The sequence below is a fragment of the Trichomycterus rosablanca genome, chromosome 27, assembly GCF_030014385.1.
Source record: "Trichomycterus rosablanca isolate fTriRos1 chromosome 27, fTriRos1.hap1, whole genome shotgun sequence".
Lineage (NCBI taxonomy): Eukaryota > Metazoa > Chordata > Actinopteri > Siluriformes > Trichomycteridae > Trichomycterus > Trichomycterus rosablanca.
Genome location: NC_086014.1, coordinates 9,029,506 through 9,057,256, shown reverse-complemented (window position 1 = coordinate 9,057,256; position 27,751 = coordinate 9,029,506). Strand labels below are relative to the sequence as shown.

Sequence of the window (27,751 nt, the reverse complement as noted above, 5' to 3'; positions counted from 1 at the left end):
TTGTTATCCCCCTTATGCTGTTCTTCAATGGTCAGGACCACTACAGAGCAGGTATTATTTGGGTGGTGGACATGGCTGGATTACTGACCGGCCAGTGGGGCCAGCGCCCAGGGGCCCTTGAGGTCAGGGGGCCCCGGGGGGGCCCTGGCCCAAAACATTTTGCGATGCCTATCAACATTTATGATACAATATATTTTTATTTCCGAGGGCCCAACATTTTAAGGATCCTCTGACTATTAGGGACTTTGACCCCAGGGCCTCTTGGGAGCCCTAGCCATGCTTTTGGGGCCTCTAGCCATGCTTTTGGGGGCCCTAGCCATGCTTTTGGGCCCCTTATGAAAATGGATGAGGCGTTGTGGCACTGCTCTGACTTCGACTTCTGGCTATTAGGGGTCCTAGGAAAGAGGGGGGCATATTTTTAGGGGGCCCTAGAGAGGAGCAGGGCATACCATTAGAGGGCCCTTGATCACGAGGGCCCCATGACTTCCATAGAAGTCGTTTACCATGGCTCCTTGACTTTCTAGGGACCTACAAATTGCCAGGCAAGCTACCATATTTCATAACAGACGTTTTGTTGCAAATATGCGATTCAGGCCCTTACTTAATGTTTCTGAATTTGTATTGTTTCAAAATTATTATGTTCAATTTCTCTTAAGCGCAGCGTTTGGGCAACTCTTTGCCCAGGGGCCCAGACTATCCTTAATCCGTCCTTGGTGGTGGATCATTCTCAGCACTGCAGTGACACTGACATTGTGGTGGTATGAGTGGATCAGACACAGCAATGCTGCTGGAGTTTTTAAACACCTCACTGTCACTGCTGGACTGATAATAGCGGGATATTCCGCTTGCACACCAGCACCGAGTTTCTGAACTCATCGGTTCGAAACTCGGTGTTGCCACCGGTCGGCTGGGCGCCATCCAGCGGGCATAATTGGCAGTGCCTGCAGCAGATACTAATTGGCCACCGTATCTGCAGGGTGGGGGCCGGACTATGCGTGGGTGGGTGGGTCTTCATACGCTGTGTAAGGTCCCTGATTGGCGGAAGAGACGCCTGTGCAGAATGCAGGGGCGAGAAGAGGCGTGTGCAGCGATGTGCTCTCCTCGGATGCAATCGGGTATCTCTCAGCAGCGGAAGACAAAAATTGAGTGTGCTAGAACGAGAGGAAAATGGGGAGAATTGCATTGAAAAAAATAATAAAAATATTTAGCCGACAGCACCCCGTAGGAAGCGTCCTGTGACCACTGATGAAGGTCTAGAAGATGACCAACTCAAACAGCAGCAATAGATGAGCGATCGTCTCTGACTTTACATCTACAAGGTGGACCAACTAGGTAGGAGTGTCTAATAGAGTGGACAGTGAGTGGACACGGTGTTTAAACACTCCAGCAGCGCTGCTGTGTCTGATCCGCTCATACCAGCACAACACACACTAACACACCACCACCATGTCAGTGCAGCTGCAGTGCTGAGAATGACCCACCACTCTATAGTGGTCCTGGGAGAGTCCTGACCATTGAAGAACAGCATGAAAAAGGGGTAACAAAGCATGCAGAGAAACAGATGGACTACAGTTAGTAATTGTAGAACTACAACGTGCTTCTATATGCACCGAGTGTAGAAAAAAGGAGGTGGTTTTAATGTTATTGTTGTCTGACGTTTGACATTACCTTTTCACACAGCTGAAGCCTGTAGATGTAAGGGCTGCCATGGCAACGATGCTGTTCCTACTGGACGTGATGGCCATCTGTAGTGACTGCAATTAGAACTTCCAAAAACTTGTTAAAAATCATTACTTTGTTCTACCACAGTTTGAACTATAGATGATGAATTAAATAATTATGTCATTTACTCACTCACTCACTTTCTTAACCGCTTATCCAATCAGGGTTGCGGGGGGTGCTGGAGCCTATCCCAGCTTTTCAATGGGCGCAAGGCACACGGTAACACCATGGACGGGGCGCCAGTCCATCGCAGGGCAGACACACATACACACACACATTCACCTATAGGGCAATTCAGTGTCTCCAATTAACTTGACTGCATGTTTTTTGGACTGTGGGAGGAAACCGGAGCTCCCGGAGGACACCCACGTGGACACAGGGAGAACATGCAAACTTTTTCCTTGTAACTGTTGCTTGTTTCTCTATAGTTCTGGGTTTGTCTGTGCTTTTACATACACTATATACACTATATTGCCAAAAGTATTCACTCACCCATCCGAATCATTGAATTCAGGTTCCAATCACTTCCATGGCCACAGGTGTATAAAACCGAGCACCTAGGCATGCAGACTGCTTCTACAAACATTTGTGAAAGAATGGGTCGCTCTCAGGAGCTCAGTGAATTCCAGCGTGGTACTGTGATATGATGCCACCTGCGCAACAAGTCCAGTCGTGAAATTTCCTCGCTACTAAATATCCCACAGTCGACTGTCAGTGGTATTATAACAAAGTGGAAGCGATTGGGAACGACAGTGGTCGGCCACGTAAAATGACAGAGCGGGGTCGGCGGATGCTGATGCGCATAGTGTGCAGAGGTCGCCAACTTTCTGCAGAGTCAATCACTACTGACCTCCAAACTTCATGTGGCCTTCAGATTAGCTCAAGAACAGTGCGTAGAGAGCTTCATGGAATGGGTTTCCATGGCCGAGCAGCTGCATCCAAGCCTCACATCACCAAGCGCAATGCAAAGCGTCGGATGCAGTGGTGTAAAGCACGCCGCCACTGGACTCTAGAGCAGTAAAGATGTGTTCTCTGGAGTGACGAATCTCGCTTCTCTGTCTGGCGATCCGATGGACGAGTCTGGGTTTGGCGGTTGCTAGGAGAACGGTACTTGTCTGACTGCATTGTGCCGAGTGTAAAGTTTGGTACAGGGGAGATTATGGTGTGGGGTTGTTCTTCAGGAGTTGGGCTCGGCCCCTTAGTTCCAGTGAAAGGAACTCTTAATGCTTCAGCATACCAAGAGATTTTGGACAATTTCATGCTCCCAACTTTGTGGGAACAGTTTGGGGATGGCCCCTTCCTGTTCCAACATGACTGCGCACCAGTGCACAAAGCAAGCTCCATAAAGACGTGGATGAGCCAGTCTGGTGTGATAGAACTTGACTGTCCTGCACAGAGTCCTGACCTCAACCCGATAGAACACCTTTGGGATGAATTAGAGCGGAGACTTTTGAAATGGGATGTCCAGCAAGCTCATGTTCAGATTTCCAAATACTTCCAGCCAGATCATGTCCATTTACCAAGGCACATTTACATCACTATAAAATAAACACTGCTATATTACTACATAAAACAGGTGACTTCTCACAAGGCTTATTTATTCTTAAAATTATAAATTCGTACAATTCCTTTGCAAAATTCCCTTTATTTCCATTTTGATAGGTGCAAATCACACACATGAAAGATCAAGAATCATTAATAATAATAAATTAGTAAAACAAACAAAAAGGTAGCAAACTGCTAGCACTTTTAAAGTTATATATATTTCTTACTCAATATTTCTGTCTTATATACTCTTATATAAGACATACACCGATCAGCCATACACACTCTCCATGTTAGCAGCTCCACTTCCCATATAGAAGCACTTTGTAGTTCTACAATTACTGACAGTAGCCCATCTGTTTCTCTGCATGCTTTGTTAGCCCCCTTTCATGCTGTTCTTCAATGGTCAGGACTCCCACAGGACCACTACAGAGCAGGTATTATTTGGGTGGTGGGTCATTCTCAGCACTGCGGTGACACTGACATGGTGCTGGTATGAGTGGATAAGACATCTCACTGTCACTGCTGGACTGAGAAAAGTCCACCAACCAAAAATATCCAGCCAACAGCGCCCCATGGGCAGCGTCCTGTGACCACTGATGAAGGTCTACAGGATGACCGACTCAAACAGCAGCAGTAGATGAGCGATCGTCTCTGACTTTACATCTACAAGGTGGACCAACCAAGTAGGTAGGAGTGTCTAATAGAGTGGACAGTGAGTGGACACGGTATTTAAAAACTCCACTCATACCAGCACAACACACACTAACACACCACCACCATGTCAGTGTCAGTGCAGTGCTGAGAATGATCCACCACCTGAATAATACCTGCTCTGTGGGGGTCCTGACCATTGAAGAACAGGGTGAAAGCAGGCTAAAAAAAGTATGTAGAGAAATAAATAGACTACAGTCAGTAATTGTAGAAGTACAAAGTGCTTCTATATGGTAAGTGGAGCTGATAAAATGGACAGTGAGTGGTTTTAATGTTATGGCTGATCGGTGTACATGTGTGTTACAGATATAGATAAACGTTTCACTTTAATTGTACAGTATTATTAAAAGTATGTGTCTCGTACAACATTCAAGAACAGCTGTAAACATCACAAACAGTAAACTTTACAAAAGATGGCCATCGTACTGTAATTATATACTGATTTGGCTCTACATGAATAGCAAAGTGTGCAGATCCTGACACGATCCTTCAAGGTGGACCAACTAGGTAGGAGTGTCTAATAGAGTGGACAGTGAGTGGACACAGTATTTAAAAACTCCAGCAGTGCTGCTGTGTCTGATCAACTCAAACCAGCACAACACACACTAACACACCACCACCATGTCAGTGTCACTGCAGTGCTGAGAATCATCCACCACCTAAATAATACCTGCTCTGTGGTGGTCCTGTGGGGGTCCTGACCATTGAAGAACAGACTGAAAGCAGGTTAAAAAGGTATGTAGAGAAACAGATTGACTACAGTCAATAATTGTAGAACTACAAAGTGCTTCTATATGGTAAGTGGAGCTGATAAAATAGACTGTGAGTGTAGAAACAAGAAGGTGGTTTTAATATTATGGCTGATCAGTGTAGTTTGTGCAAAGATGGTGCACATACATTGTTTTAGCACACAGCAAGTATACAGTACACCTGAGGGATTTTGTCAAGTTATTCAAATAGCAAACCGTTCAGGTGGCACAGCGGTAAAAACACATGCTAGCGCACCACAGCTGTGATTTTAAGTACATCGTATCGAATCTCAGCTCTGAGTGGCCACATAAACAATGATTGGCCTGTTGTTCATATAGGGGTGGAACTAAGCCAGATAGGGACTCCTGGTAACAGATGCACTACGACCTATATATATATATATATATATATATATATATATATATATATATACGAAGTATATATATAATAGGCCAAACAGGCCAAAAACAGGCATGCATCTATTTACTTAGGGGCGTTTTACTGGTATAGAATGTATGAAATAGCAAAATCAGACTGCATGTCTTCGGACTGTGGGAGGAAACCAGAGGGACACAGGGAGAACATGCAAACTCCACATACAAAAGACCTAGTTCGCTCCACCTGGGAATCAAACCCAGGGCCTTCTTGCGACAGTGCTACCACCGAGCCACCGTGCCGCCTTAAATAAAATTAATATTTTGGACACTATTAAAAATACGTAAATGTCATTAGCCACAATTACAAACATCGTACAACCACAAATGAAGAAAAGTTGGGACAGTATGGAAAATGCAAATAAAAAAGCAGTGTTTCTTACATTGAATAGGAATGACTTCATTACAAAGTGGTAAATGCTTTACTGTCCCAACTTTTTTTGGAATGTGTTGCGGGCCCGAAATGCAGGAATGGAAGTTCATACTGTCTGCAATAAAACACAAGTCTAAGTAAATGCATTAATTATTTGCATTTTTCATACTGTCCCAACTTTTTATGATTTGAGGTCGTGTATACTGTTTATAAAATAAACCCCAACGTGCTAAGCTAACGATTCTCCATGTTTTATGTGGTAAATGGCTGCTTGCGGTAAACAATGACTGACGTTAAACACCTTTTTCCTTGTTAAACTGTTAAATTTTGCTTTTCCCCTCTAGGTGGTGTAAAAAGGCTGTAAAAAAACACTTAAAACTGATGAGATTTCCACCATAAACAATGTTTACACATCTATGACCACTAGCAAAAATTATTGACGTTGGTCTGAAGTGAAATTAACTAAAATACACCGACTAGGCATAACATTATGACCACTGACAGGTGAAGTGAATAACACTGATTATCTCTTCATCACGGCACCTGTTAGTGGGGGGATATATTAGGCAGCAGGTGAACATTTTATCCTCAGAGTTGATGTGTTAGAAGCAGGAAAAATGGACGAGCGTAAGGATTTGAATGAGTTTGACGAGGGCCGAATTGTGATGGCTAGACGACTGGGTCAGAGCATCTCCAAAACTGCAGCTCTTGTGGGGTGTTCCCGGTCTGCAGTGGTCAGTATCAATCAAAAGTGGTCCAAGGAAAGAACAGTGGTAAACCGGCGACAGGGTCATGGGCGGCCAAGGCTCATTGATGCACGTGGGGAGCGAAGGCTGGCCCGTGTGCTCCGATCCAACAGACGAGCTACTGTAGCTCAAATTGCTGAAGAAGTTAATGCTGGTTCTGATAGAAAGCCGCAGACCAGTCAGGGTGTCCACCGCCGAAAGCGCCAACGATGGGCACGTGAGCATCGGAACTGGACCACGGAGCGATGGAAGAAGGTGGCCTGGTCTGATGAATGACGTTTTCTTTTACATCACGTGGATGGCCGGGTGCGTGTGCGTCGCTTACCTGGGGAACACATGGCACCAGGATGCACTATGGGAAGAAGGCAATGTTCTGCTGGAAGACCATGTGTCCTGCCATCCATGTGGATGTTACTTTGACACGTACCACCTACCTAAGCATCGTTGCAGACCGTGTACACCTGCATCTGTGGGATGTGCTGGACGAACAAGTCCGATCCATGGAGGCGCCGCATCACAACTTACGGGAGTTAAAGGATCTGCTGCTGACACCTTGGTGCCAGATACCACAGCACACCTTCAGGAGTCTAGTGGAGTCCGTGCCTCGATGGGTCAGGGCTGTTTTGGCAGCAAAAGAAGGACCAACACAATATTAGGAAGGTGGTTATAATGTTATGCCTGATGGGTGTATATTCATGCATCAAATCCTTTACATAAATCCTTGTGCTGTTAAAGGATTACGTTACAATTACGCGACGGATGTGAGGTACAAACATACAAAAACAAGGCCTCGTTTTGGGTGTCGAGTTGTTCTCTGAGAGAGAACACAGCGCTTGTTTCCTGGACAGTCTTCCAAGTGTCCGATAACTAGTACAATATAGCGAACAACGCTAAATCTGAGCGATTTTTTAATAGGGGTGTAATGATACACTTCTTGTGCAAAATGATTTGGTACTTTGCATCATTTTTGAACCACATTATATAATATAATATTAAACCTAACAGCATTGCTTTTCTGTGTTAATGTATGGCTGAACATTAAAACCACCTCCTTGTTTCTACACTCACTGTCCATTTTATCAGCTCCACTTACCATATAGACGCAATTTGTAGTTCTACAATTACTGACTGTAGTCCATCTGTTTCTCTGCATGCTTTGTTCACCCCCTTTTATGCTGTTCTTCAATGGTCAGGACCCCCACAGGACCACTACAGAGCAGGTATTATTTGGGTGGTGGGTCATTCTTAGCACTGCAGTTCTTAGCACCACTGACATGGTGGTGGTGTGTTAGTGTGTGTTGTGCTTGTATGAGTGGATCTGAAGTTTGTAAACACATCACTGTCACTACTGGACTGAGAATATCAGTCAATCCACCAATCCAAAATATCCAGCCAACAGAGTCCTGTGACCACTGATGAAGGTCTAGATTGAAGATGACCGACTCAAACAGCAGCAATAGATGAACGAGTGTGTAACGGAGTGGACAGTGAGTTTGATCCACCACCTAAATAGGTGGTCCTGTGGGGGTCCTGACCATTGAAGAAACAGCATGAACGGGGGCTAACAAAGCATGCAGAGAAACACATGGACTACAGTCAGTAATTGTAGAACTACAAAGTGCTCCTATATGGTAAGTGAGCTGATTAAATGGACAGTGAGTGTAGAAACAAGGAGGACAATAAATAAACAAGCAATTAAATAAATAAAACTCATTATTGTGTATCGTTACACCCCCATATCCATATTTCATACACCAAACCTTAATAACACTGAATTTCCGGACCACTTGAACTGGCTGCAGGTGAGACCTGATGTACGTACATGCCGTATATGCTAGTATTACACAGAATTGAGTACATTTGTGTTTTAACAGTGCGAGCCATCATCGCCTGGTTGACCTGCTCAAGCAGAGAGTCAAAATAGGACACAGTGAAGCCTGGCTGGCGCGGACGGCCTGTCTGCCCGCCATTTGGTTTTCTTCTTCCTCTGAGCCCTCTCTGGAACCTGCTGGCTGTAGGGGGTAAACGTAAAAGCAGAAGGAGGAGAGATTATGGAGAGATATACTGTCATATGTGCAATTCCAAAACCATGGGCGTTAACAGGGGGTTGCCAGTACGGACAGGGTGCCAACCATTCACAGGGCAATACACACTTGCTTACAAACGGGGGCAATTTAAAGTGGTCGATTAAACCTCTGTAGGTTCGAAGTTACCTAGAAAAAGCCTACATCGGACATAGGGAGCACATGCCAAACTGCTTACCTTCAGGACCCATGTTGCAGGTCAGCACCCACTCTGCAGGTTGTGTATGTATCATACCCAAAATAATAACCTACATCCTTTGCCGTGCAATGAGTACACCGATCAGGCATAACATTATGACCACCTTCCTAATGTTGTGTCAAAACAGCCCTGCCCAGTCGAGGCATGGACTCAACTAGACCCCTGAAGGTGTGCTGTGGTATCTGGCACCAAGATGTTAGCAGCAGATCCTTTAACTCATGTAAGGTAAGATGCTCACGTGCCCACTGTTGGCGCTTTCGGGGGTGGACAGGGGTCAGCATGGGCACCCTGACTGGTCTGCGACTATGTAGCCCCATACGCGACAGACTGTGATGCACTGTGTATTCTGACACCTTTCTATTCTAACTTCTTGAGCAGTTTGAGCTACAGTAGAGCTACAGTGCATCAATGAGCCTTGACCGCGCATGACCCTGTCGCCGGTTCACCACTGTTCCTTCCTTGGACCATTTTTGATAGATACTGACCACTGCAGACCGGGAACACCCCACAAGAGCTGCGGTTTTGGAGATGCTCTGACCCAGTCGTCTAGCCATCACAATTTGGCCCACTAATTTGGCCCACTAACTGGTCATAATGTTATGCCTGGTATATGTACAGTTTATTATAAACGGAATTGCAAATAAATAGAATAAATAGAAATACATATATATTTGAATTCTTGCTAATATCTGACACTGAATCACATGATCGAAGTTAATTGACTCACCGAATCACTCTGACAAGTTCATGAAATGCTTTATCAACATTCATAGGTGGATCCTTGGCACTTGTTTCAATATACGCAATCTATAAGGGAAAAGAAACGCTCAATTAACATAAAATAAAACATCAAATGAAGCCAAAATAATTTAAAGACAAAAACGTTACGCAACAAAGCAGACGGGGGTTTTAATAAAAACTGGATATGTGCAGTGACGAGGCAAAGTAAGCATGAAGACCGTTTACAAACCCCAATCCCCTCATGCCACATACTGCGACAGATCCTTGAGATTTGCATTAGTGACAGTTGGGAAGGTTTTACTGATGTGTGTGATGTGTATGGTTTGAAACAACCAAGTAAGACAGGTATTTTTAAATTCAAATGTAATGAAAGCAATTGATGTCCTTAAGAAGTTCAGGTTTGTTACTTGTATATGTGTAAAGCTAAGCAACCAACAGTAAATTTAAAGTCAGGAACACCTACAAATGACCAATAAACAGCAATTACAGTTGCGTTAAGCAAAAAAAAAAATACAACCCCAAATCAGAAAAAGTTGGGACAGTACGGAAGAAGCAAATAAAATAAAGGCTTAAGCTGAACGCCTGTGATCTTCGATCCCTCAGACGGCGCTGCATCAAGAACCGCCACTCAACAATAACTGATATAACCACGTGGGTGAGGGATTACTTTGCCAAACTTTTGTCAAGCACTACAATACAGAGTTACATGCACAAATGCCACTTAATACTTTACTGTGCAGAAAAGAAGCCTTATGTTAACCATGTCCAGAAGCGGCGTCGACTTCTCTGGGCTCGGAGGCATCTAGGATGGACCATCACACAGTGGAAACGTGTATTGTGGTCAGCTGAATCAGCATTCCAGGAACAAGTCCAAAAGCCAGGGTGTGTCATGGTATGGGGATGTGTCAGTGCCCTTGGCAAAGGTCATTTCCACTTCTGTGATGGCAGCAATAATGCAGAAAAGTACATTGAGATCTTAGAGCAACATGTGCTGCCTTCAAGACGTCGTCTTTTCCAGGGACGTCCACATGCTGCACACATTACAAAGGCATGGATGTGAAAGAAGAGGGTATGGGTACTGGACCAGCCTGCCTGCAGAATTTTTAAACAACGACGACCCCGTACTGTTGCACATCTTAAGACATGTTTGCAGGAAGAATGGGACAAAATAAAAGCAACATTACAAAGTGGTAAATGCTTTACTGTCCCAACTTTTTATGGAATGTGTTGCAGGCCTGAAATGCAGGAATGGATGTTTCCATTATGTCCCAACTTTTTCTGATTTGGGGTTGTACATTTCGAATATCAAAGAGGCACCTACGCTGTGCTTCATCGCCATCTCCTTCCCCTGTTCACTTGTGATTTTGCGCAGATGCACCAGGTCTACTTTATTAGCGATGAGGACCATGGGGAACGCCTCCCTAAACACACAAGTACATAAACAGGAACAATCAACATGTGAAGCATATAAGGGCAACCTGGCAGTGATGGGGTTTGAACCGGCGACCTTTTGATTACTAGTCCAAATCAAATGACCCTGTGTACCAAAAGTATTTGACCTCATAGGTAAGCAATCAATTAATCATAGTGATAACTGGAGGCTCTCAGACGGATGCTATATTATGCCAGTCCACCACTGCTGGGATCCGGGTTCGAATCTCAGCGGTGCGGCCAGCCAGGCGTCTACACAGAGACATGATCGGCTGTGTCCTGGGGAAAGGGGGGCGGTATGGTGGTATGGTGGTGATCGATCGTTTCGAATCACAGCTCCGCCATCCGGCAGGGCTGGGCGGCTACATGAACAACTAAAGATTGCGTTTCCGGAGAAAATGCGAGTGTGATTGCGGTGCAGCGCGTGAGCAGGTGCGCGTATCCCAATGCTTTATCCAAGTCAGGGTGTTATTAATGAGCTGTACGATATAAAGTTGGAACGGCGTTGAAATCTCAAACTGTCAAAAAATGAATGGAAGTGAATGGGGCTGAAAAAAGGGCATGGCAGGTGGACATGGGTTCGAATCCCCATGCTGTATCCGAGTCGGGGTGTCATCAGTGGGCTTTACGATTTAGAGTTGGAACGGCGCTGATATCTCAAACTTTCAAAAAATGAATAGAAGTAAATGGGGCTGAAAAACGGGCGTGGCAGGTGTACATGGGTTCGAATCCCCATGCTGTATCTGAGTCGGGGTGTCATCAGTGGGCTTTACGATTTAGAGTTGGAACGGCGCTGATATCGCAAACTTTCAAAAAATGAATTGAAGTGAATGGAGCTAAAAACACGGGCGTGGCAGTTGGACATGGGTTCGAATCCCCATGCTGTATCTGAGTCGGGGTGTCATCAGTGGGCTTTACGATTTGAAGTTGGAATGGGGCTGATATCTCAAACTTTCAAAAAAGGAATAGAAGTGAATGGGGCTGAAAAACAGGCGTGGCAGTTGGACATGGGTTCGAATCCCCATGCTGTATCTGAGTCGGGGTGTCATCAGCGGGCTTTATGATTTAGAGTTGGAACGGCGTTGATATCTTAAATTTTCAAAAAATGAATAGAAGTGAATGGGGCTGAAAAACGGGCGTGGCAGGTGGGCGTGGGTTCGAATCCCAATGCTGTATCTGAGTCGGGGTTACATCAGTGGGCTTTACGATTTTAAGTTGGAATGGGGCTGATATCTCAAACTTTCAAAAAATGAATTGAAGTGAATGGGGCTAAAAAAACAGGCATGGCAGTTGGACATGGGTTCGAATCCCCATGCTGTATCTGAGTCGGGGTGTCATCAGTGAGCTTCACGATATAGAGTTGGAACGGCGTCGATATCTCAAACTTTCAAAAAATGAATAGAAGTGAATGGGGGCTGAAAAATGGGCGTGGCAGGTGGGCGTGGGTTCGAATCCCCATGCTGTATCTGAGTCGGGGTGTCATCAGCGGGCTTTATGATTTAGAGTTGGAACGGCGTTGATATCTTAAATTTTCAAAAAATTTATAGAAGTGAATGGGGCTGAAAAACGGGCGTGGCAGGTGGGCGTGGGTTCGAATCCCCATGCTGTATCCGAGTCGGGGTGTCATCAGTGGGCTTTACGATTTAGAGTTGGAACGGCGCCGATATCTCAAACTTTCAAAAAATGAATAGAAGTGAATGGGGGCTGAAAAATGGGCGTGGCAGGTGGGCGTGGGTTCGAATCCCAGTGCTGTATCTGAGTCGGGGTGTCATCAGTGGGCTTTACGATTTAGAGTTGAATAGACCTCTGCTGGCTGATTGATGGCGCCTGCGTAGAGTCGAGGAATAATGCGTTGATCAGGGTGCGGCTCTCCGTACACGAAGCCGATCCGCATATGAACTCGCCTCGTGCGGGTGAAAAGATGCAGTCGGTACTGCACACGTGTCGGAGGGGGGCGTTTAAACATGGTTGCTATTTAAACACTTGCCATTACCTGTCTTTGACTCTCAGTATGAGCTGATGGAATCGGTCCACGTGCTCGAAGCTGGCCTTGTCCGTTACCGAAAACACAATGAGGAAACCGTCTCCGGTCCTCATGTACTGCTCTCTCATGGCGCTGAACTCCTCCTGACCCGCCGTGTCCAGCACTGACCACACAAACACACACACACACACACACGTTATGCTTAGAGTACGCTTAGCTTTATAGATAAAGATAATACACAGAAGGAGCACACTTACAGTTTAATCCAAACATCACATACATTTGTTAGGTCAAAAGTATATGGACACCTCTATTGACGTTCAGGTGTCTCAGCCAGACTTCTTGCTAACAGAGATCACAGTTAAAAAATGAAAATCCGCTAGCACACCAGTGCCGAGATTCTGAGCTCCCGGGTTCGAATGTTGGCTCTGTTACCGGTCGGCTGGGCGCCCTCTAGCAGGCACAATTGGCTAATGCCTGCAGCAGACTCCACCCAGTCTACTAAGGGGTGGGGTTATTAACATGGTGTAAGGACCTTGGTTGCCCAGGGTGCAGAGGTCAGGTCGTGGCTCTTCGTACCCGACCTCACGCCCAAATCCACCAAAGGGATAGGTGGACACACATAAATCCGTTATCTGATATACAATTGAGTGCACTATGTAGGGAACATAATTAATTATGTAATACACTATCTAGTGCACTATGTAAGGAACACAAATCATCATCTAGTTATACTTTCTAGTGCACTATGTAGTGAACATGAATGCGTTATCTAATACACTATCTAGTGCACTATGTAGGGACCATATTTCCGTGATCTGATATACAATCTAGTGCACTGTGTAGGGAACATAAACCAATTGTCTAATTCACTATCTAGTGCACTACGTAGGGAACATTTAAATTCATATCTAAAATACTACCTAGTGCACTATGTAGGGAACATAAATCCGTTATCTGATGTACAATTAAGTGCACTGTGTAGGGAACATAAACCAATTGTCTAATTCACTATCTAGTGCACTACGTAGGGAACATTTAAATTCATATCTAAAATACTACCTAGTGCACTATGTAGGGAACATATTTCCGTGATCTGATATACAATATAGTGCACTGTGTAGGGAACATAAACCAATTGTCTAATTCACTATCTAGTGCACTATGTAGGGAACATACATTCATATCTAAAATACTATCTAGTGCACTATGTAGGGAACATACAGTATTTCCGTGATCTGATATACAATCTAGTGCACTGTGTAGGGAACATAAACCAATTGTCTAATTCACTATCTAGTGCACTACGTAGGGAACATTTAAATTCATATCTAAAATACTACCTAGTGCACTATGTAGGGAACATATTTCCGTGATCTGATATACAATATAGTGCACTGTGTAGGGAACATAAACCAATTGTCTAATTCACTATCTAGTGCACTATGTAGGGAACATACATTCATATCTAAAATACTATCTAGTGCACTATGTAGGGAACATACAGTATTTCCGTGATCTGATATACAATCTAGTGCACTGTGTAGGGAACATAAACCAATTGTCTAATTCACTATCTAGTGCACTACGTAGGGAACATTTAAATTCATATCTAAAATACTACCTAGTGCACTATGTAGGGAACATATTTCCGTGATCTGATATACAATCTAGTGCACTGTGTAGGGAACATAAACCAATTGTCTAATTCACTATCTAGTGCACTATGTAGGGAACATACATTCATATCTAAAATACTATCTAGTGCACTATGTAGGGAACATACAGTATTTCCGTGATCTGATATACAATCTAGTGCACTGTGTAGGGAACATAAACCAATTGTCTAATTCACTATCTAGTGCACTACGTAGGGAACATTTAAATTCATATCTAAAATACTACCTAGTGCACTATGTAGGGAACATATTTCCGTGATCTGATATACAATCTAGTGCACTGTGTAGGGAACATAAACCAATTGTCTAATTCACTATCTAGTGCACTACGTAGGGAACATTTAAATTCATATCTAAAATACTACCTAGTGCACTATGTAGGGAACATATTTCCGTGATCTGATATACAATATAGTGCACTGTGTAGGGAACATAAACCAATTGTCTAATTCACTATCTAGTGCACTATGTAGGGAACATACATTCATATCTAAAATACTATCTAGTGCACTATGTAGGGAACATACAGTATTTCCGTGATCTGATATACAATCTAGTGCACTGTGTAGGGAACATAAACCAATTGTCTAATTCACTATCTAGTGCACTACGTAGGGAACATTTAAATTCATATCTAAAATACTACCTAGTGCACTATGTAGGGAACATATTTCCGTGATCTGATATACAATATAGTGCACTGTGTAGGGAACATAAACCAATTGTCTAATTCACTATCTAGTGCACTATGTAGGGAACATACATTCATATCTAAAATACTATCTAGTGCACTATGTAGGGAACATACAGTATTTCCGTGATCTGATATACAATCTAGTGCACTGTGTAGGGAACATAAACCAATTGTCTAATTCACTATCTAGTGCACTACGTAGGGAACATTTAAATTCATATCTAAAATACTACCTAGTGCACTATGTAGGGAACATATTTCCGTGATCTGATATACAATCTAGTGCACTGTGTAGGGAACATAAACCAATTGTCTAATTCACTATCTAGTGCACTATGTAGGGAACATACATTCATATCTAAAATACTATCTAGTGCACTATGTAGGGAACATACAGTATTTCCGTGATCTGATATACAATCTAGTGCACTGTGTAGGGAACATAAACCAATTGTCTAATTCACTATCTAGTGCACTACGTAGGGAACATTTAAATTCATATCTAAAATACTACCTAGTGCACTATGTAGGGAACATATTTCCGTGATCTGATATACAATCTAGTGCACTGTGTAGGGAACATAAACCAATTGTCTAATTCACTATCTAGTGCACTACGTAGGGAACATTTAAATTCATATCTAAAATACTACCTAGTGCACTATGTAGGGAACATAAATCCGTTATCTGATATACAATTTAGTGCACTGTGTAGGGAACATAAACCAATTGTCTAATTCACTATCTAGTGCACTACGTAGGGAACATACATTCATATCTAAAATACTATCTAGTGCACTATGTAGGGAACATATTTCCGTGATCTGATATACAATCTAGTGCACTGTGTAGGGAACATAAACCAATTGTCTAATTCACTATCTAGTGCACTACGTAGAGAACATACATTCATATCTAAAATAATATCTAGTGCACTATGTAGGGAACATAAATCCGTTATCTGATATACAATTTAGTGCACTATGTAGGGAACCTAAATTTGTTAACTAATACGCTACCTAAGGCATTATGTAAGAAACATAAGTCTATTATCTAGTACACTATCTAGTGCACTATGTAGGGAACATAAATCTATTATCTTTAACACTGTCTAGTGCACTATGTAGGGAACATATATCTATTATCTTTAACACTGTCTAGTGCACTATGTAGTACCCATTAATGTGTTTGTAACGCGAACAGTTAGCAGCTCCTAAAAGTTCTGTTATCACCCATATCCTTTGGTGTGTGCGAGAGGTTTTTTAGCTTTTTTTGGGGGGGGGCTTGGGGGGGTCGGGGTCGAGGTCTGGGGGTACCTCCCTGAAATGAGTTTTTGCAACTTGGGATGTCTGAAATACACACCCTATTTGGATGCCGCCTTGGTCCCCAGTAGCAGATTGGCTACACTAAAATGGGGAGAACAAGGGGGTAAAATGCATTGGGGAAGGCCCATTTTTATTCCAGCACTGCTTTATATATATATATAAACTGTGCATACATCAAAACCTATCAACACTCGGGTGGAACAGGAGTAAAGTACACTGGGGATTACTGCTGAGACCCAGGGTTCGAATCTTAGCAGTGCTATCAGCCAGCCGGGCGTCTGCCTGGACATGTCTGGCTTATGTCTGGTGATGGCTGAAACAGCCTAGCTATTGCGAGGTGCACTTGTCAGTGCGCTCTTATTGCAGGTTCTAAGCCCAGATAACTAAAATACACACACGTGTACACGTACACACACACACACAAGACAAATACACACTTGATAAAGCGGTTTACCATCGAGAATAGCCCACTGGCTGTCGATCTCGGTATGCTTGAGGTACGAGTCCTCGATGGTGGGATCGTAGTCGGGCACGAAGATCTTCTGAAAGAACTGGATGGTGAGGGCGCTCTTGCCCACACCGCCGTCGCCCACCACCACCAGCTTATAAGTGGGTAGGTTGTCTCCCGGAACGACGCTCGTCGCCATGGAGACTGCTACACCTGTCGCACACAGACGAACACCGATGCTAAGAATACAATTTGAGCGATTAAGGGTTAAGAGGCAACTTGGCTGTAGTAGGGATTGAACCAGCGACCTTCTGATCGCTAGTCCAGTACCTTAACCGCAGAGCGACCACTGCCCAACTTATAATGGTTCAGATTTAACAAATAACTGCTGGTCTTACCTGTGCTGGAATCAAGTTAGTTCTTTAATAAATTTGATATATGGGCAAAAGTATACTGACCAGGCATAACATTATAACCACACAACATTATTCGAGCGAGTTTGACGAGGGCCAAATTGTGATGGCTAGACGACTGGGTCAGAGCATCTCCAAAACTGCAGCTCTTGTGGGGTGTTCCCGGTGTGCAGTGGTCAGTATCTATCAAAAGTGGTCCAAGAAAGGGACAGTGGTGAACAGGCGACAGGATCATGGGCGGCCAACAGAACTTTGCAGTTTTACAATTACTGACTGTAGTCCATGTGTTTCTCTGCATGCCTTGTTAGCCCCCTTTCATGCTGTTCTTCAACGGTCAGGACCACCACAGGACCACTACAGAGCAGGTATTATTTGGGTGGTGGGTCATTCTCAGCACCGCAGTGACACTGACATGGTGGTGGTGTGTTAGTGTGTGTTGTGCTGGAGTGGAGTCCCCGCTGGACTGAGAATAGTCCACCAATCGAAAACATCCAGCCAACAGCGCCCCGTGGGCAGCGTCCTGTGGCCACTGATGAAGGTCTCGAAGATGACCAAGTCAAACGGCAGCAATAGATGAGCGATCGTCTCTGACTTTACATCTACAAGGTGGACCAACTAGGTAGGAGTGTCTAATAGAGTGGACATTGAGTGGACAGGGTATTTAAAAACTCCAGCAGTGCTGCTGTGTCTGATCCACTCATACCATCCACACACCACCACCATGTCAGTGTCACTGCAGTGCTGAGAATGATCCACCACCTAAATAATACCTGCTCTGTGGTGGTCCTGGGAGAGTCCTGACCATTGAAGAACAGGGTGAAAGGGGGGTAACAAAGCATGCAGAGAAACAGATGGACTACAGTCAGTAATTGTAGAACTACAAAGTGCTTCTATATGGTAAGTGGAGCTGATAAAATGGACAGTGAGTGTAGAAACAAGGAGGTGGTTTTAATGTTATGGCTGATCGGTGTATATATGACAAATAAAGGCATTCTTCTATTCTATATGTCATATCAATGTGTTTAACAGTAAGCAGTTGCCAAATACATTTTCACATTCAGTCATGGGCTTGAATGACATCATATAATGTGACTGATAGCGCTGAAATTGATCAGGTTACCTATAACTAGATTTGCTTTGGGGAAGTGGAGTGACCTCACCCATAGTCGAATCCTGCCTAGCTGCGCTCATTTATCAGACTGAAACCAGTCATAAAAATGGCAAAAACTACAGCCACTCTTCCCAGACAAGGCTGGCCCTCTAAATTCTCATTAGAATACCTACTGTGACTGTTATATTGTGCATCTAACAAGGTGTATCATGTAATAGTTACGCTATTCAGTTAGTAATTGGCTCAGGCTTTGAAAAAATAGTCTGGGGGTGCTCGGGTGGCGCGGTGGTAACGCACGTTACCCCACGAGTGCTGCCAACATGGACAATGATTGGCTAGTCTGAGGAAAAGAAAGAATAGAAGGGATTCATTATAACAGGTGAAATTACGACCTCTGCTGGTTGTATGATGGCGCTGCACAGTGAGACAGGGGATAATGGGGATCAGTGAGTGACTCTCTGTGTGCAATAGAGATCTCTATATGAACCCACTATGCGCAGGTGAAAATAAGCACCCGGCTACTGCACGCGTGTCGGAATGGGGCGTGTGTTAGTTTGATACGTGTGCGGTAGCCGGCCGCTTCCTTTCACCTGCGCGTAGTGGGTTCATATAAGCTACGACTTTCCCTTTACGGCACCATATGAACCCACCATGCGCAGGTGAAAAGAAGCGCCCGGCTACTGCACGCGTGTTGGAAAGGGGGCGTGTGTTAGTTGGCCCCCTTTGACACGTGTGCAGTAGCCGGCCGCTTCTTTTTACCTGTGCGTAGTGGGTTCATATAGAGATCTGGTGCTGTAAAGGGATAGCCGTAGCCTATATGAACCCACTACGTGCAGGTGAAAAGAAGCGGCCGGCTACTGCACACGTGTCGAAGGTCACGCCTGACCAAGGAGGGCCAACTAACACACGCCCCCTTCCAACACGTGCAGTAGCCGGCCGCTTCCTTTCACCTGCACGTAGTGGGTTCATGTGGTGCTGTAAATGGCAAGCCATAGCCTAGTGATTAAGGACTAGTAATCAGAAGGTCACTGGTTCAAGCCCCACCACTGCCATGTAATGTAATGCAGCACAAGAGGCTACAAATTACAGATTGTGTCAATCAAGTCTTCTTTTTAAATGACATGGCCGCTCAGGTGGCGCAGCGGTAAAATACGCTATCGAATCTCAGTCCTGCCACCCGGCTGGGCGCCTATATGAACAACGTTTGGCTGTTGTTCATTTAGGGAGGGAGCCGGATTGGGACTCCTCATAACTGATGCAATTACGACCTCCGCTGGCTGATTGATGGGGTCTGCACAGAGTCGAGGAATAATGCTGATCAGGGAGTGGCTCTCCGTGCACAAGGCTGATCCGCATATTAACTCGTCTCATGCAGGTGAAAAGATGCAGTCGGACACTTCTCACGTGTCGCAGGGGACATGTGTCAGTTTGCTCTCCTCAGTCAAGCGGGGGTTAGCATATATATATATATATATACTGATCAGCCATAACATTAAAACCACTTCCTTGTTTCTACACTCACTGTCCATTTTATCAGCTCCACTTACCATATAGAAGCAATTTGTAGTTCTACAATTACTGACTGTAGTCCATCTGTTTCTCTGCATGCTTTGTTACCCCCTTTCATGCTGTTCTTTAATGGTCAGGACCCCCACAGGACCACTACAGAGCAGGTATTATTTGGGTGGTGGATCATTCTCAGCACTGCAGTGACACTGACATGGTGGTGGTGTGTTAGTGTGTGTTGTGCTGGTATGAGTGGATCAGACACAGCAGCGCTGCTGGAGTTTTTAAACACCTCACCGTCACTGCTGGACTGAGAATAGTCCACCAACCAAAAATATCCAGCCAACAGCGCCCCGTGGGCAGCATCCTGCGACCGCTGATGAAGGTCTAGAAGATGCCCAAGTCAAACAGCAGCAATAGATGAGCGATCGTCTCCGACTTTACATATACAAGGTGGACCAACTATATAAAAACTCCAGGAGCGCTGCTGTGTCTGATCCACTCATACCAGCACAACACACACTAACACACCACCACCATGTCAGTGTCACTGCAGTGCTGAGAATGATCCACCACCCAAATAGTACCTGCTCTGTAGTGGTCCTGTGGGGGTCCTGACCATTAAAGAACAGCATGAAAGGGGGTAACAAAGCATGCAGAGAAACTGATGGACTACAGTCAGTAATTGTAAAACTACAAAGTGCTTCTATATGGTAAGTGGAGCAAACACAGTATGCATACTTTGCACGATTCTGATGAATCTAGCAACATATGCATTAATGTTTGGAATATTTAAACATATATTTATCACTATGTTGCAATGACAACATACAAACTACCGATGCTTTATGCAAATCAATGGCTGGTGCTATAACTGTCAAAGCGCTATGTCGCCGATAATACATATTAATTAAACCCAGAGCTTTACCGTTTCATTCGAAGACAGCATGTACGAATAAGAAAATCCTTTCGAATTGAAGCTGTTGTAAACATTACAAATTTAAAAAAATAAGTATTATTGCTACAATTGTGTTGTGTTTTTTCCTGTCAGAATAGCGAGCGAGATCTTCAGCCATCCGCCTCAGCTGTTTCGGTTCCTCACGTCTCACAGAGGAAACAGTCAACGCTTCCATTTGGGGGGTGTTCAGAAACTCATCGTTCTTTATATTCATTTTCTGTACTAAATTAGTTAAATAAAAATTCTTAAGTATTTAAATAGAACTTGAAATTGTTCAAAAGGGGCCATTGTTTGTCGTTATTTTAATAAAATAATAGAAAAATGCTAGGTGTTGACATAACGATCCCCCTATTTTACGAATGGACCAGTCCACTGTCAGAGACGGTTCAAAAGAAAGAAGCACGAAGCTGAAAGGCTTCAGTTCAGGCTGAAAAGCCAAATAATTTAAACACGACGTTTGTTCACATTTAAAGTTATTCTTATTAATTATTAAGATTTTAACGTCATTTTTTACACATTTTGGTTAAGTTCATGACAGAGCAGGTAGATTATTCGTTACACAAACATGTTAAACACGTTTTTGTCATGGTCAAATTTGTACCTGTATCTCCAATTCAAACTCAATTGCATGTCTTTAGACTGTGGGAGGAGAACATGCAAACTCCACATAGAAAGGACCCGGATCACCCCACTCGGGGTTCGAACCCAGGACCTGCTTGCTGTAAAGCGACAGTGCCTACACTACTCTGAAACAGTGAATTAAAGCCTCGCCAGTATGTAAACGCTCTTACTCACATTCACTTCATTTACAGCAGTCAATTAACCTTTTTTTAATTATTATTATTATCTATTTTCCCCCCCGATTTTTCTCCCCTATTATAGTCGTCTCCAATTACCCTGATTGCGTCCTCTATACTGGTCCGACCCTTCACCGCTGACTGAGGACGCCTTTCAACTGACTTGCCCCTCTGGTACGCAATCAGTACAGACTGCATTTTTCACTTGCACGAGTCGAGTACGCTGTGTACAGAGGGTCACACCCCCATCAGCGTTATTCCTCAGCCCTGTGCAGGCGCCACCAGTCAGCCACAGTCCTACCAATTATGAGGACCTATGATCCGACTCTCTACCCTCTAACCCTGAACAACAGTCAATCGTTGTTCATGCGAGATTCGATGCGATGCATTCAGTGCACTAGCGTACTTTACCGCTGCGCTACCTGAGCGGCTGCAGTCAATTAACCTAGTACCAAGTACCAAGTCTTCATTCTTGATTGATACCAGACTTCAGCTGCTCAACAGTCATTCTTCTTCTCATGATGCACCATACATTTTCAATAGGGAACAGGTCTTGACCGCAGGCAGGCCAGTCAAGCATACACACTCTACGTCTACAAAGCCACTTTGTTGTACTGTTTGATGGCAGCTTGTGTCTTTAAAATTCCAATAAATTCCTCTACCTACATGAAACCTTCACACATATGCAAGTCACCCATGCAGACGCCACTGATGCATACCATACTCACCTGTTACCACCAGTTCACCTGCTTATTGTGGAATGTTTCAAAATGGTATAATTTTAATACTATATAAACTTTTTACTCTTATTTAGCCTGTGTCCTAACATTTTAAGTGTGTTACAAGCATTAAATTCTACAACCCTAAATCAAAAAAGTTAAGACAGCATGGACATCACAGTTTTTTACATTTACTTTGACGTTTATTTCATTGCAGATAGGATGAACATGAGATATTCAAGCGATTTAGTGTTTCAGGTCTTATTTTGTCCCATTCTTCCTGCAAACACGTCTTAAGATGTGCAACAGTACGGGGTCGTCGTTGTCGCATTTTCCATTTCAAAATTCTCTATACATTCTCTATTGGGGACAGGTCAGGACTGCAGGCAGGCCAGTCCAGTACCTGTACCCTGTTCTTCTGCAGCCATGCCTTTATAATGATGCATTGTCTTGTTGAAAAATGCACGGACGTCCTTGGAAAAGATGACGTCTTGAAGGCAGCACATGTTGCTCTAAGATCTCAATGTACCTTTCTGCATTAATGCTGCCATCACAGAAGTGTAAATGACCTTTGCCGAGGGCACTGACACACCCCCATACCATGACAGATCCTGGCTTTTGGACTTGTTGCTGAACACATGGTGTCCATTTTTTCCACAAAAGACCTGTAATTCTGATTCATCTGATCACAATACACGTTTCCACTGTGTGATGGTCCATCCTAGATGCCCCCGAGCCCAGAGAAGTCGACGACGCTTCTGGACATGGTTAACATACGGCTTTTTTTTTGCACTGTAAACTGTTAAGTGGCATTTGTGCATGTAACTCTGTATTGTAGTGCTTGACAAAGGTTTGCCAAAGTAATCCCTCACACATGTGGTTATATCAGCTATTGTCGAGTGGCGGTTCTTGATGCAGTGCCATCTGAAATTTCTCCAGATTCCTTGAATCGTTCAATGATATTATGCACTGTAGACGGAGAAATATGCAAATCATTTCCAATTTTTTTTTAAGGTACATTGTCTCTCTGATCATCTTTGCTCATCAGAGACTCGGCCTTTCCTGGATGCTGCTTTTGTACCCAACCATAATTACAATCACTGCATTTTTATTTTATTTGCATTAAAAGAACTGAAGTTTTTTGAAGTTCAGAGATCATTTATTTTTTTTGAAAAATCTCATGACATACATATCCTCCACAAGTGTATATAAACATTTAGGTTGCTGTTAGGTACCTGTTGTACACATTAACAAAAAAAGAGCAACATGATCTCTTCAGAACACTTTTAATATATAACAATATATTTACAAATATTTACTATTCGACACTATGTAGTTAGATTTCCTACAGTGTCTATTAAACAAATATCTGTCATAAATATAATTTCAACATGACTCCGCTCGCCCATTAACCACAGTAAAAATTAGTAGCACAACAGGCTACAAAACCAGCCGCAAACTGCTGTCTATTTTTTAATTCTCTTATTCTTTTAAATACAAAAATACCATTGTCCCTACACAATATCAATAGCAAATCTATAGCTCAAGAGTCATCACGATACACACGGAAGCTCGCATGTCTGCTTTATGGACATTCATTAGGATGAAAATGGATTGGTCCTGGAAGCCAAGTCCCATTACATTGTGGAATGCAGCTGTTAAAATACAGAGGACGGATCGAATAAAAGCAAGAACATACAAACAGTAGTTGGTCACATGATTTTCTCAGATTTAAAAGGACAACGGGAATTAAAAAGAAGTATATTTTTACATTTTCTAATCGTGGATCATTATATTAATAATCAACCAGCTCTATAGCAACACGATGCATTAAATCATGCAGACAGTTCGCATTATGGGGTAAAACCTCATACAAGTCACTTTGACTGTTTGTAGCTCTACAATTACTGACTGTAGTCCATCTGTTTCTTTGCATGCTTTGTTAGCCCCCTTATGCTGTTCTTCGTATTATTTGGGTGGTGGATGATTCTCAGAACTGCCGTGACAATGGATAAGACAAAGCAGTGCTGCTGGAGTTTTTAGACACCTCACTGTCACTGCTGGACTGACAATAGTCCACCAACCAAAAATATCCAGCCAACAGCGTCCCACTGATGAAGGTCTAGAAGATGACCAACTCAAACAGCAGCAGTAGATCATATCTACATGGTGGACTAACCAGGTAGGAGTGTCTAATAGAGTGGACAGTGAGTGGACACGGTATTTAAAAACTCCAGCACAACACACACTAACACACTAACACACCACCACCATGTCAGTGTCACTGCAGTGCTGAGAATGATCCACCACCTAAATAATACCTGCTCTGTAGTGGTCCTGTGGGGGTCCTGGCCATTGAAGAACAGGGTGAAAGCAGGTTAAAACAGTATGCGGAGAAATAGATGGACTACAGTCAGTAATTGTAGAACTACAAAGTCCTTCTATATGGTAAGTGGATCTGATAAAATGGACAGTGCGTGTTTAATGTTATGGCTGATCAGTGTATTAAAGTTTACACAGAATGTAAGGGAAAAAACATCCAGTGAGCGGCAGTTCTGCAGGACAAAATGCCTTCATGCCCATGGCAAACCTTAATCTGGCTATGTTACAGTAGTAATGCCAATGCATAAATTGTGTTATGCGTTTGTAGCATAGAGTTATGCTTGTCTGCAAGACTGGGAATGTGATTTACTGTTGCCTGTTTGTCAACAACAACCAGCTTGGTCATTACCCTCTGGCATCTCCTTTCAGGATGGTGTTTCTGCCCACAGAATTGCTACTTACTGGATGTTTTTGTTAATTTTATTGTTTTATTACCTGATTCTGTGGAAGCTTATGAAGAAATCCTAGGTGTGTTATGGTGTCTCCCTTTAAGAAGGTGTTTCAGCTTACAGAATTGCTACCTACTTGATGTTTTTATTATTATTATTGTTAGTATTACTATTATTATTGTTATTATTATTATTCCTCCTGATTCTGTGGACACTTTAAAGAAAATCCCAGACGTTTGCAATACTCTAACCTGCATGTCTGGCGTCTACTTCAAGAAGGTGTTTTAGCTTATAGAATTGCTACTTACTGGATGTTTTTATTATTATTATTATTGCACTACCTGATTCCGTGGAAACTTAAGAGATAATCCCAGGTGTTTGCAACACTCAAGCCTGCACGTCTGGCATCTACGTCAAGAAGGTGTTTTAGCTTACAGAATTGCTACTTACTGGATGTTTTTTTTATTATTATTACTATTATTGTTTTTCCCTGCCTGATTCTGTGGACACTTTAGAGGTAATCCCAGGTGTTTGCAATACTCAGATATGCATGTCTGCCGTCTCCTTTTAAAAAGGTTTTTAGCCCACAGAACTGCTACTTACTGGATGTTTTTATTAATTTTATTGTTGTTTCACCTGATTCTGTGCAAGCTTGTGAGGAAATCCTAGGTGTGTTATGGTGTCTCCCTTTAAGAAGGTGTTTTAGCCCACAGAATTGCTACTTACTGGATGTTTTATTATTATTATGATTATTATTTTTTTTCCGCCTGATTCTGTGGAAACTTCCAGGCGTGTTTGCAATACTCAAATATAAATGTCTGGCGTCTTCTTTTAATAAGGTGTTTTAGCTTACAGAATTGCTACTTACTGGATGTTATTATTATTACTTTCCTGCCTGATTCTGTGGAACCTTTAGAGATAATCCCAGGCGTATCTGCAATGCTCTAACCTGCACGTCTGGCGTCTTCCTTTAAGAAGGTGTCTCTGCTCATAGAATTGCTACTTACTGGATGTTTTTATTATTATTTTGATTGTTATTATAATTTTCCCCCCGTCTGATTTGCGAGTTTGCAATACTCAAACCTACATGTCTGGCGTCTCCTTTCAAGAAGGTGTTTCAGCCCACAGAATTGCTACTTAGTGGATGTTTTTATTATTATTATTGTTGTTATTTTTTCACCTGATTTTGTGGACATTTTAGAGTAATTATTACTATTACTATTATTATTATTTCACTGCCTGATTTTGTGGAACCTTTAGAGGCATAATTGCAATACTCTAAACTGCATGTCTGGTGCTTTCTTTCAAGGTGTCTCTGCTTACATAACTGCTACTTACTTGATGTTTTTATTATTATTTCTATTTAATTTTCCTCCTGATTCTGTGGAACCTTTACCAGGCATGGAAATACCAGGCATGTTTGCAATACTCTAACCCTAACTAATGTCTGGCGTCTCCTTTTAAGAAGGTGTTTTAGCTCACAGAATTGCTACTTACTGGATGTTTGTATTATTATTTTTCAATTATTATTTCGCCTGATTCCGAGAGGAAACATTTCATAAAATTGCTACTTACTTGATGTTTTTTTTTTTTCCCACCTGATTCTGTGGAACCTTTAGAGGTAATCCCAGGCATATTTGCAATACTCTAACCTGCATGTCTGGCATCTCCTTTTAAGAATGTGTTTTAGCTCACAGAATTGCTACTTACTGGATGTTTTTATTATTATTATTACTATTATTATTAATATTTCACTGCCTGATTCTGTGGAACCTTTCGAAAAAATCCCAGACGTTTGCAATACTCAAACCTGCATGTCTGGCGTCTCCTTTTAAAAAGGTGTTTTAGCTTATAGAATTGCTATCTACTGGATGTTTTTAATCATTATTACTACTATTATTATTATTTCCCTGCCTGATTCTGTGAAACCTTTATAAAAGAAATCTTAGACGTTTGCAAAACTCAAACCTGCATGTCTGGCATCTACTTCAAGGTGTTTCTGCTCATAGAATTGCTACTCACTGGATGTTTTTTATTGAAATAATAGTTTTTTCACCCGATTCTGTGGAAGCTTAGTAAAAAATCCAAGGTGTGTTATGGTGTCTCCCTTTAAAAAGTTGTTTTAGCTTACAGAATTGCTACTTAATGGATGTTTTATTATAATTATTTTCCACTGATTCTGAGAAAACCTTGCCAGTCAAAGTCGCTTGGACCATGTTTCCTATGCTAATGCTTAATGTATACTGTACATTAACTGAAACCCCTGTCTGTGTACGATTGTTTACATTGTGCTGTTGCTACAGTACTGGTTGATAAGATCATTACACTAAAGAGCAGGTATACAGGTCATTCCAATAAAGTGGCCGGTGAGTGTATATACACTGTACAATGATTAGATCTATCTCTCTTTTACATTAATTATTCAAAAAAAAAAAAAAAAAAACAGGACTAAAATCAAATCATAAAACACATAACTTTGTACCAGACTTATTTTTCTTTTATATTTATTACGTTATATATAACGTTTACATCACAAATGAGGCATACAACTTCATCCGAGTCAGCCTAGTGAGGCGTTTAAATCTGATGATGGGGTGAGGTTCACTT

At 42.7% G+C, this 27,751-nt stretch overlaps 1 protein-coding gene across 1 annotated transcript; it reads right to left on the bottom strand.

Moving 5' to 3' along the window:
* Positions 1–8,123: 8,123 nt before the first annotated feature.
* On the bottom strand, positions 8,124–17,068 carry LOC134304366 (ras-related protein M-Ras-like). Its single transcript, XM_062989973.1, has 5 exons — positions 16,876–17,068; positions 12,733–12,886; positions 10,630–10,729; positions 9,295–9,374; positions 8,124–8,296 (listed from the first exon to the last, which is right to left on the bottom strand). The coding sequence occupies exons 1-5, from the start codon at positions 17,066–17,068 to the stop codon at positions 8,200–8,202; spliced, it is 624 nt and encodes a 207-aa protein (XP_062846043.1). The 3' UTR covers positions 8,124–8,199.
* Between the last annotated feature and the right edge of the window lie 10,683 nt (positions 17,069–27,751).